Source organism: Mastomys coucha, unplaced genomic scaffold (assembly GCF_008632895.1).
Source record: "Mastomys coucha isolate ucsf_1 unplaced genomic scaffold, UCSF_Mcou_1 pScaffold22, whole genome shotgun sequence".
Lineage (NCBI taxonomy): Eukaryota > Metazoa > Chordata > Mammalia > Rodentia > Muridae > Mastomys > Mastomys coucha.
Genome location: NW_022196905.1, coordinates 134068350 through 134079715, shown reverse-complemented (window position 1 = coordinate 134079715; position 11366 = coordinate 134068350). Strand labels below are relative to the sequence as shown.

General features: G+C 52.9%; 1 protein-coding gene across 2 annotated transcripts in view; it reads left to right on the top strand.

Annotated features, from left to right (window-relative positions):
• Positions 1–9883, top strand: part of Tmem184a (transmembrane protein 184A) — a 16234-nt gene extending 6351 nt beyond the window's left edge. Inside the window, exons 2-9 of one of the 2 annotated variants that reach the window (XM_031338503.1) lie at positions 535–762; positions 5615–5780; positions 6087–6177; positions 6269–6344; positions 6431–6522; positions 7059–7228; positions 7718–7912; positions 8389–9883. In XM_031338503.1, coding sequence (XP_031194363.1) covers positions 535–762; positions 5615–5780; positions 6087–6177; positions 6269–6344; positions 6431–6522; positions 7059–7228; positions 7718–7912; positions 8389–8648 — 1278 coding nt within the window. In that variant the 3' untranslated portion in view covers positions 8649–9883. The remainder of the gene's footprint in view (positions 1–534; positions 763–5614; positions 5781–6086; positions 6178–6268; positions 6345–6430; positions 6523–7058; positions 7229–7717; positions 7913–8388) is intronic. The other variant, XM_031338502.1, reaches the window with a different exon arrangement.
• Positions 9884–11366: the final 1483 nt, after the last annotated feature.

Sequence of the window (11366 nt, the reverse complement as noted above, 5' to 3'; positions counted from 1 at the left end):
ATTTTTTTTTTTTCCTTTTCTGAAACAGGGTAACTAGGTAGACCAGGCTGGCCCTTATACTCACAGATGTACAGTCCACCTGCCTCAGCCTTCCAAGTACTGGGATTACAGGGGTGTGCCATGGACAGCTGGTTAGAAGCAGTCTTAGACTCCTATGGAGTTGCTATCTGAGAGCCCGGGTAGGAAGGAACCTGAGGGGGCATGGCAACCCAGGATCTGAGTCCCAGGCCGGGAAACAGCCAGACTCCTGTTCAAGTGTGAGCCCACAACTGCCCAGAGTCAGGAGGGCTGGTAGGAAAAATCAGACCCAGGCCCTCACAAAGGGGACAGGTGGCCATGGTGGGTGGGCCCCCAGGGAAGCTTCAGCGGATGATGGTGCTAGGGGTGGTGGTCAGGCAAGCAGCAAGTGCATTGGGCAGAACTGGCCCCGAGGTGACACCCACATGGCCTTGCCCACCTCCGGCCCCACCTCCTGCCCCTCACACTCCCACGGAAGCCTTCACTGGGTTCTCACTCCTCTGCTGGCTTCTGCAGATGAGGAATGCGTCAGGGTTTCTGAAGACAGCCGGAGCACCACTTGTGTCAGCGACCTGGCTTCCGCCCAGCCCCCCTCCGGCAATGCCCACAGTGGCAGCCGGGCCACTGATGGAGCGCGTGGACAACGGCTCGCAGGGGGCCTCCCAGCTCTTCCTCACCAGCGCATTGGCCCGAGGCGTTTCAGGCGTATTTGTATGGACTGCTCTGCTGCTAACCGGCCACCAGGTAAGCACCCCCTCCACCCCCATCCCCGCTGAGCCTCGAAGTCTCCGTGAGGCCTGGCACAGCTCAGATGGGCCTCATGGACAGATGCTGTGATCATGGGACAGCTCCCAGTACCAGTCACTGAGACATGGTAGGATCCTAGGCATGGTGTCTATGGCCCTTCTCCAGGGCCAGCATACTAGAGCCAAGCCTAAGGAGGGAGATCTGTGCCAGGCAGAGGGCAGATTGCTGAGAGGGCGTCCCCAGTCATGTGTGAAGTCCCTCACTCTACTCCCTGAGGTCAGTGCTTAGTCCCATTTCACAGACAAAAACACCAAGGCTCAGAGATGATGACCAGGACCTTTCCCAGACTCACACAATTGGAAGAAATGGTTAGGGCTTGGACCTTGCTCTATAGAGAATCTCAAGCTAGACAGGGAGTTTGGGGAGGAGGAGGTGGAAACTGAGCTGGTTAGGAACTAGGACAGTGGAGAACAGGAGGAGGGTTGGGGTTTGAGGTGAGAGACGAGGAGCTGGGAGAGTAGCGGGCGAGGAGTTGGGGGGCGGTTGGGCAGGCAGGGAGTGGAGAACTAAGGAATGGAAGATAGGCATCTGGAATATGGGGGAGGGGAGCTGGGGCCGGAGAGCTGAAGAAGTGGAGGTTGCTTAGGGGAGCCGAGAGCCCCAGGCTCTCTGGAACACCCGCTTGGCACCGTGGGAGGGCCTGAATCAGTAGGTGAGCTGGGGACAGGAAGCAAAAGCAAGCGCCTCTGCTTGTGACAGACACCTGCTGGCTGGTACCTGTCCAGGCGCACCTCAGTAACCAGGATACAAGAGAGAAAGATCCATGCCCAAGGGCAGGCCGGGCAGGTCTTAGCCACAGAGGTGGCACGAGGCTGGCCTTGTTATGAAGACCTCTGGGAAGGGGAGTGGCTAGACGGAGAGGGGATCAACACCTCCATTTACCAGTGTGCTTAGTCCCATTTCACAGACAAAAACACCAAGGCTCAGAGATGATGACCAGGACCTTTCCCAGACTCACACAACTGGAAGAAATGGTTAGGGCTTGGACCTTGCTCTATAGAGAATCTCAAGTCAGACAGGGAGTTTGGGGAGGAGGAGGTGGAAAGTGAGCTGGTTAGGAACTAGGACAGTGGAGAACAGGAGGAGGGTTGGGGTATGAGGTGAGAGATGAGGAGCTGGGAGAGTAGCGGGCGAGGAGTTGAGAGTCTCTCAATGGAGAGACTGAGGCAAAAGAGGGCAGTAGCTTGCCAAGGTCACCAACCATATGGTACCAGCCTGGGAAAGTCTCCCGTTGACTGGTCACATTGTATCCTCCCTTCTGGGGCTGGGGCGGGAGGAAGGGAGGAAGAGACTGGGGAGGGAGGAAGGGACAGATAAGGAGCTGGTCTCTGACGTCAGCAGCCTTCTCACCACCCCACACGTCCCCTGTGCGAGCACACACACACACACACACACACACACACACACAGCTCCCTCTAACAGAGTGACCTCCATGCCATGCAGGGCACCTCCCCAAAGAGCCTTTGCCACGGTGGCCTGGAATGGGGAAGAGGCACCCAGCTCCCAGCTGGCTTCCTTTGAAAGACTCTAGAGGCATAGGCTGATCCAAGAGGGTCACAAGCGAAAGCTACCCTGAGGTCCGAAGTGTTTTGAAGACCAGTCTGAGCAAACCAGTGAGACACCCCTACACACACACACACACACACACACACACACACACACACACACGCACACACACACACACACACACACACACACACAAAGGTAATAGAAGGGATTGGTAGTAGAGGTCTGGGTTCTGTTCCTAGAACTGAGGTGTGGATAGGGCACGTCCTTGTTCTGTTTCTTGTAGAAAAATACAGACAATCCAGATAGCTTCACAGTGAACAGCATAATCCCCTTCCTGGAGTTTTGTTTTGTTTTATTTTGTTTTTTGTGACATCATCTTGTAGCCCAGGATGGCCTCAAACTCCCTCTGTAGCCGAGGATAACCTTGAACTCCTGATCTTCCTGCTTCCACTTCCCAACTACTGAGATGACAGGTGTGCACTACTTACCCAGTTTCTATGGGGCTGTGGATGAAGCCCAGGGCTTCCTGCATGCTAGGTAGGCACTCCACCACATCCCCAGCCCTTTCCTTCCATTTTTGTCAGGCATGCGTGACCCTTGACACCCTGTTTGGTTTCCTACTCTGATCTCAGGAACCTTATCCTGTCAGAGGACTTCTCATAGAGCTGTGCGGCTGCACATCATTTTTACCCACGCTATAGTGTTCCTTTACACACGGGCTCTATGGTGGAACCAGTCTTGTCCTCCCCGATGAGCATAGCCACGGTATTTGTTCCTGTATTTTGCTGTGATGAGCCTCTTTGCACACAGTTTCTTTCTTCTTTCTTTTTGGATACATGTGTTGCATGGGATAGATTCCTAGAAGTGGTCAAAGAGCATAAGGTCCCCATGCGGAGAGCCTATCTGTGCTACAGGGACCTTTCAGGTCTGCTTTACCCAGTCCTGACGCTTAGCAGGACCTAGGAAACTCTTGTTGAAGAATAAATGAACGAATAGCCCAACTTCCAGAATGTTCTTCCAGGTGACTCTACAGAGTATCAACATATGTTGTAGGCTTGAAGATGCTGAAGGAATGAATTTTAGGCCTGAGGTCATGGACAGACTTGTCCACTTCAGTGCCGGGGGAGACTGAGGCAGAAGGATGTATTTGAGGGCAGCTTGGGCTCCATCATCAGTTTCTCGACATTCCTAACGCTACCAGCCTTTAACACAGTGCCTCCTGTTGCAATGACCCCCAACCACAAAATTATTCTGCTGCTACTTCATAATTGTCATTTGGCTACTGTATGAACCTTAATGTAAATATCTGATATGCAATCCGCGAGGGGGTTGAGACCCACAGGTTGAGAACCACTGGGCTACATAGTGAGACACAACCAACAGCAACCCCCCCCCTTTTTTTTAATTTCTTCCCTTTTTAAATATTTTACACTGTGTTGAAGAACAAAGGTTGGCTGGTTCCAGCCTTGTATGTGTCTATCAAAACAGGAGATAGGTTAGTAAGGAAAGGGCCTGCCATGTAAGCCTGGGGACCTGAGTTCAATATAGTACCCTCCAAACAGGAGATAGGTTAGTAAGGAAAGGGCCTGCCATGTAAGCCTGGGGACCTGAGTTCAATATAGTACCCTCCAAAAACCTCCAGGCACAGTGGGATACATCTGTAGTCTCAAGGAAGGCTAACCAATCAGAGTCCTGGAAGTCATTGGCCAGCTTGTAAGTTTAGCTAGATCCAGGCTCAGTAAGAAATCTTGTCTCTCAGCTAGGCAGTGGTGGCCCGTGCCTTTCATCCCAGCACTTGAGAGGCAGAGGCAGGTGGATTTCTGAGTTCAAAGCCAGCCTCGTCTATAGAGTGAGTTCCAGGATAGCCAGGGCTGTCTCGAAAAAACAAACAAACGAAAAAGAGATCTCATAACACTACAAGGGTGCGGGCTGTGGTGGAGCACACCTTTAATCCTAGCACTTGGGAGGCAGAGGCAGGCGAATTTCTGAGTTCGAGGCCAACCTGGTCTACACAGAGAAACTCTGTCTTGAAAAACAAAACAAACAAACAAACAAACAAACCACTACAAGGGTGGTGTCCAAGGAATGACACTGGAGGTGGCAAGAGGAAAGGAGGACTAGAGGTGTGACCTGTGGTCGAGCATGTGCCTACAGATCCCCTAAGGAGGGGCTGGAGAGACTGCACAGCAGTTAAGAGCACTGGCTGCTCTTGCAGAGGACCCAGTACTTGCATTGGGTAGCTCACAGCTGCAGGTAACTCTAGAAGCATGGGATCTGACGCCCTCTACTGGCTTCCATAGGCACTGCATGCATATGTGGCATACACTCACACAGATGCCAAAATGCATAACATTTCTATTTGTTAATCACAGATATTTCTTGTCTTTGTGGTACTGGGGGTTGAACATGCCAGGCAAGCGCTCTCCTGGGCAGCCACACCTGGCCTATTAATACAGTTTTAAAGAACTGAAGATATGGTTCAATGGGAAACCATTTGCTTAGCCTGTGTCAAACTTTGGGTTAAATTAAATAATAAAGGCTGGCTATGCTGGCCCACACCTTTAATCCCAGTACTTAGGAAGCAGAGGCAGGAAGGTTTCAATTAGTTCAAGACTATCTAGGTCTCCATAGTAAGTTCCAAATCAGCCAGGTTATACCTGTCTTAAAAGAAAAAGAAAAAATATATGTACATATATATGTTTACTATATATTTGTATATATTAAGCATTATCTAATTTGGAGGAGTCATGTTCTAGGGATTGAATCCAAAGCCTCACTCTTGTTAGGCAAGGACTCTTATCTTAGCCATGTCTCTGCCCTTCAGTAGGTAGGTGCCCCCAATCCGTGTGTGTGTGTGTGTGTGTGTGTGTGTGTGTGTGTGTGTGTGTGTGTGTGTGTGATTGCACTTAGTTTTTTGCTCATGAGTGCTGGGGATTTGAATTTAGATCTTTAAGTTTGTAAAGCAAGATTTTGCCAACTGAACCACCTCTCCAGTCCTACTTTCTAGTTGGAGACAGGGATGCTAAGTTGGTCTTAGCACCCATGAAGCCCCTGTCATAAGCGAGTCTCATTTTTCACCTAATATATGTGCTACGTTCTCTCTAATTACTTCCACTCTGTACTCGTCCTGTGCTTGGTAGAACATCAAGCAGTGTGGGAGAAAGAGAGCAGCCTGGTGTTCTGCCTGCCTCTGGTCCTCTCCCATTTGCCTGGCACCCATGTGGTGAACCGCTGGGCTAGGAACAGGGACAGAGATGCCACTGGAACTCTTCTCCCACAGATCTACTCCCACCTACGTTCCTACACCGCCCCGCGAGAGCAGCGATTCGTAATCCGCCTCCTATTCATTGTGCCCATCTACGCCTTCGACTCATGGCTCAGCCTCCTCCTCCTTGGGGGCCATCCTTACTACGTCTACTTCGACTCTGTGCGAGACTGCTACGAAGGTGAGACCCCAGGCTGGGCCCAGGAGAGCTGAGCCGGGTTGGGGACCCTCAGCTTACACACACGCACACGTGCACATGAGCACATTTCCCCTGCCGCCCTCAAAGTGCTCCACTTCCTTCTCTTCTCTGGGACCTGCTTCAGGGGTTGTCCGGTCTGCAGCCTCCATGCCTAGGACTCATAGTCCGAGTCTGTGCACCCGCTTCCCTGGGTTTGTGGACTGTATCTGATAGGAGTCTTGCTCGCGGGGGGCGGGGTAGGGGATTTCCATGACTGACCCTCACTGTCACCCCTCTGTCCCCTTGCAGCATTTGTCATCTACAGTTTCCTGACCTTGTGCTTCCAATACCTGGGGGGCGAGAGCGCCATCATGGCTGAGATCCGAGGCAAACCCATTAGGTAAACCCATCGGGACTCCGCCCAGCCACACTGGAGAACTTCCGATTTCCTTACTGGTAAGTAGCCTTACCGACTTCTTCCACACATCCAGGTCCAGTTGCTTCTATGGGACCTGCTGCCTCCGTGGTATGTCCTACTCCATCACGTTCTTACGCTTCTGCAAACAGGTGAGGGGGCCTGCCCACCCCCATCCCGATGCCCTTGCTCCACCCCACCCCAGCCCAGTCTCACTCCCTTCCCCTCCCCCTCCCAGGCCACACTTCAGTTCTGCATTGTGAAACCCGTTATGGCGTTGATCACCATCATCCTCCAGGCTTTTGACAAATACCATGATGGGGATTTCAAGTAAGGAGGCTGTGAGCAGGTGCCTCACTGGGGGGCCATGGGAGGCAGGGCTCCCCTTCTTCAAGCAGCTCACACTCCCACCCCCAGCAGTAGCTCGGTTGGTAAAGTATTTTTCGTGAGTCTCTGGGTTCCATCCCCAGCTTCATATAAACTGGGTGTGGTGGTGCACACCTGTCATCCCAGCTCTTCGGAGCTAGATGTAGGAGTGTCAAAAGCTGGAGGTTATAACATGTTTGAGGCCAGCCTGGGCTACATGAGGAAGGCCTCACAAAAACAAAACAAAACAAAAAGACATTGCTAAGTTTGTGGGAACGCCCAGAACAGGCAACAGCTCTAGGAGAGGGGCTTGAACCATGCCTACCCCTGATGGAACTCCAGGCCCCCAGCCACTGCACCCATTGATATTGCCTAAGGCCCTAGGGAGAGCACCTAGGTAGAGCTGACCAAGGGTTGGGTTGCCTAGCCAGAAAGGGGACAGGCAAAAAGGATGTCTATGAGGAGTAGTGACCACCCTAACCAGCAGTTCTCTGGCCCAGCATCCACAGCGGCTACCTGTACGTGACCCTCGTCTACAATGCCTCGGTTAGCCTGGCTCTCTACGCTCTGTTCCTTTTCTACTTCGCTACCAAGGACCTCCTGAGACCATTTGAGCCGGTACTCAAGTTCCTCACCATCAAAGCCATCATCTTCCTCTCCTTCTGGCAGGGTGTGTGAGTCGGTTTGGGTGAGGGTGTGGCACCCCTGGAACCTGGGTTCGAATCTTACCTCCATCCCAGCCCTGTGTGCCTCAGCTTCCCCGACCTTACCAAAAGTCAGTGACTCCACTGCTCAGCTTGGTGATGGTAAAGCCTGGAGTCAGGGACACAGTGAGGTCTGTCAGCAGATGGAGGCTGTGCCTCAGCTTCCTGAGCCCCCAGTAGGCCATGAGAACTCAGTCCCCAATGTGCAAGAAGATGGAAGAAGGAGGCCAAGAGCAGGAGTCCGCTGGCCTGAGTTAGATATGTCAGGGAGAGCACCCAGGAACCCCGACTCTGAGGTACACAGCACTTTTCCATCATAACATTCACCAGTGTGCTCAGGACCAAAGAGGATCTGGGATCAGGCTAGCCATTTCCCCTGCATAGGAACTGTGGCAGGGCTCAGCTCCCCACTCCCATCCGCGGGATGGGGCCTGAGGGGTTGTCACTGTTCCTAGGGATGCTGCTGGCCATCTTGGAGAGGTGTGGGGTCATCCCCGAGGTCCAGGCCGTGGACGGCACCAGGGTTGGGGCTGGTACCCTAGCCGCTGGCTATCAGAATTTCCTCATCTGTATTGAGATGCTATTTGCTTCCCTTGCACTGCGTTACGCCTTCCCCAGCCAGGTGTATTCGGAGAAGAAGAACTCACCAGGTGAGCTGGACCCCATCACAGCTCAGCCGTGATGTCTAGTATGGAGCAGGGGAGACCCTCATGAGTATCTGAGCCAGGCAGATAGGGGGCATTGTGAGCTCTGAAGGATGTGGGTGGAGCCAGCCACTGTCTTAGGAATCCTTGGTGCTTGGGAAAGGTGTCAAGAGGGGCTGGGTTGGCTACTCTACTGTGACTGCCATATTGGCCACATGGCTCAAGGTGAAGGGCTTCCTCTTGGCCAGAGTCTATTCAAGGATAGGCCCAGAGACCAATACTGAGGTGCAGGAGCTGAGCTGGGTCTCTGGTGTCTGAGATCACCTTCTAGCCGACGGCAAGGCCTGGACATGCAGGATCCCCAGACCCAGAGAGCCCAAGATGGCCTGCGAGACTCAGGGCTAAGGGGGCGGGGTAGATGAAGTGGGGTGCTGTGGACCAGAGGACCTATGCCTCAGGCCCCCACACACTGTACCTTCCAGCCCCGCCAGCACCTATGCAAAGCATATCCAGTGGCTTAAAGGAGACCATCAGCCCACAAGACATTGTCCAGGATGCCATTCACAACTTCTCACCGGCCTACCAGCAGTATACCCAGCAGTCCACACATGAAGCTCCTGGCCCCGGCCAGGGTGGGCACCCATCGCCCAGCACCCACCCCGGCCCAGCCAGTGGCTCTGGAGGTGGTAAGAAGAGTCGCAACATAGAGAAACGCATGCTGATTCCCTCAGAGGACCTGTAGGGGTGCGGGATATGTAGAACCTAGCTGAGGATCCAGCTTGCCTGGGTTTCTGGGGTAAACGGGGTCCCTGCCTATCAGCATCTCTTGACAGAGGCCCAGCCTCTCCTGAGAGCCTCACAGTGAGTAAGACTCACGGGGCCTCTCTATTCAATGTACAGCCCAGAGTGAAGTCACCTGGGTGAATTGAACCAACCCAAGGACCCAGTGGGATGTCTTAGTTACAGCCTGTAGGTGGAGCTGTGGGTTAGGCATTCCTTCCATAGACAGAAGCGACAGGTGGTTAGATCTTATGCTGAGCAGTGACAGAGAGGGATGGCCAGGCAGAGTGGGCCCAGTTACTGAGGGCTAGGGAGCCACATAGCCTGGGCCTGGCTGAGGCTATCTTGGGTGTGTGAAGAAGACCCCTTGCCCTTGCATTCTAATATAGAAAATTGGTGAGGCTCTCGCAGGGGCTGCCTAACCCATTTAGCACAACAGAGTTGCCAATGCGCCAGCCTGCCAGCTACTAGCTGCTTATTTATAGATAAACACCTTGCATTTTCTAGACTTTGTTGGGCTTTCTGTTTTTGTGGGGGCTTGTCTTCTGAGTGATGGGTCTCTACATGGTGGTTCACCCAGGCATATGCAGAGTATGGGTGTCGGAAACAGCGAAGGCAGACATCATGATGTGGCTCAGAGTGGTAGACGGCAAAGAAGGTGGACTTTGCCATGAGATGACCAGCTCTGTGCCACAATGGGAGCTGGGGAAGTCACCTCCCCCTGAACTTGAGGTCAGCCCCACCCTAAAGTGGTTTATGAATCCCATGGCACAGCCTAGCATGCCTGGGTACAAGGACTCAAGCCTGGGAGCCCGCCTTCTCTCTTGTCTCTTCCTGTATTCTAGATCCAGTGCCCAGGGAGTCTGAGATAGGCTCAGTATCCCAGCTAGACTGGCCTTGGAAACACGGGGGACAAAGGCAGGCCAGGCAGACAACTAGACAGAAGTGTCACTTACCCAGGAACAGTATCACTTGCCTAGTTGTCAGTTCCCACAGCCCACAACATCAGACAAAGGGGGTGGATGGGGGTGTTTCCCTGTCTTCTTATTCTCAGGGGCCAGAGACAGGAGGAGGCAAGGCCATTAGCTTCTCCCTGACCTTTCTGGGCTGATAAGATAGGCTCTATTCCTTCCTGCACCTGCCTGTAAGAAGCCACCCACACCTACTTATCTGCCTTCTAGGACTGGCAGGCACAGAGGGTGGCCCTGCAGCCCACACAGTCAGCAGGACTGGGAGGGGCTCTGTGCTCCCGAAGACTTACACTCTAGAGTCAGGCTCTGTGCCTGCCGGCCTTCAAATATGAGGAGGCTTAGGGCTCGGCCAGCAGGGGCCTGCCTTCCTCTGACCTTGAGAGGCCGTGTGGCCATGGACAAGCTAGATAGGATCCTCACTCACAAGCCCAGATACAAAGTAGACTCCTAGGCTCTGGACAGTCAATTGACATCACTAAACACCCACACATGCACCGGGAACCTCTGTACCCTGGCACTGGGGGAAGTGTGCTAACCAAAGATATTAAACAACTTACCCAAGGTTACTGAGCCAGCAGGGGATGATGTCAGCAGGGGTCGCTGCACCTTGCTCCCCCCACCACCCCACCCCAGGACTCAGAGGTGCATCAGCTGAACAAGCTGAACATGCCATAAAGGAAAGCTGGCCCAGGCATAGCATGCCCCCAGGGCTCTGGTGGCTACAGACTTACTCAGAAAGATCTGGCCAGGCCAAGCTGCAAAAAAAATGATGGGATGCAATTGGAGGGGCTTCAGGTAGGGGGCGCGGCTTCAGTCTCATTGCCACCGGTAAAAGGACCATTGCAAGTCCAGCCCACGGGGTCCGAGGAGGGGGCTGCTTGCCAGGCAGTAACTGGGCTTGTCCTGGCACAGCCGTCTGCCATTTTGTGTGCAGGTGTGCATGCACGTGTGCACATTTGTAAGGAGGCCAGAGAGGTCCATGCTGGGTGTTCTCCTAAGTTAGTTTTCCACTCGAGTTTTACATTTTTTGAGACAGGGTTTCTTAACTGTAGAGCTTCATCAATTTGGATGAAGCCTCAAGGATCTAATTTGACCTCTGGTTGCTGGGACTATGTCAGTGTTGGGATCTGAATACAGGTCCTCACATTAAATGGCAGACTGTGTAAACTGAGCTACAGTACTAGCCCCTACTCCTTGATCTTCGTAGCTTAGGCTGGCCTTGTACTTAGTATATAGCCAGGACTTGGGAGTGATCTGGCCACCTCATCCTCCTAACTATTGGGATTTGTAGGCATAAGGTACTGTGAAGGTGCTCCTGCCATTTTGAATTTGGGCTGACTGCTGAGTGCATCTGGCATGGGCGTGCCTTTTATAATCTGTCTACCCAGAGGCTGATCGCCACTCAGGGATAGAGGTAGGCTATAGGCTGAGGACAGGGATTCTAGAGTCAGCTGTAGAGAAATGTGGCGGCTGTTTGTCTTGAAATTCACCAAGTAGGCTAGACCAGCTGGTCTGTCAACACCAAAGATCTATTTATCTCCACTTCTATAACACTAGGGTTACAAATATGCACCTGGATTCCTAGGGACTGAACCCAAGTCCTCACGCTTGCAATGCAAGCACTTTACCAATTGAGCCATCCTCACCTCTAGTCAGACTCCTTAGAGCATTCTGTTAGTGTCACTGAGCTGTGCCCCACACAGACCCTG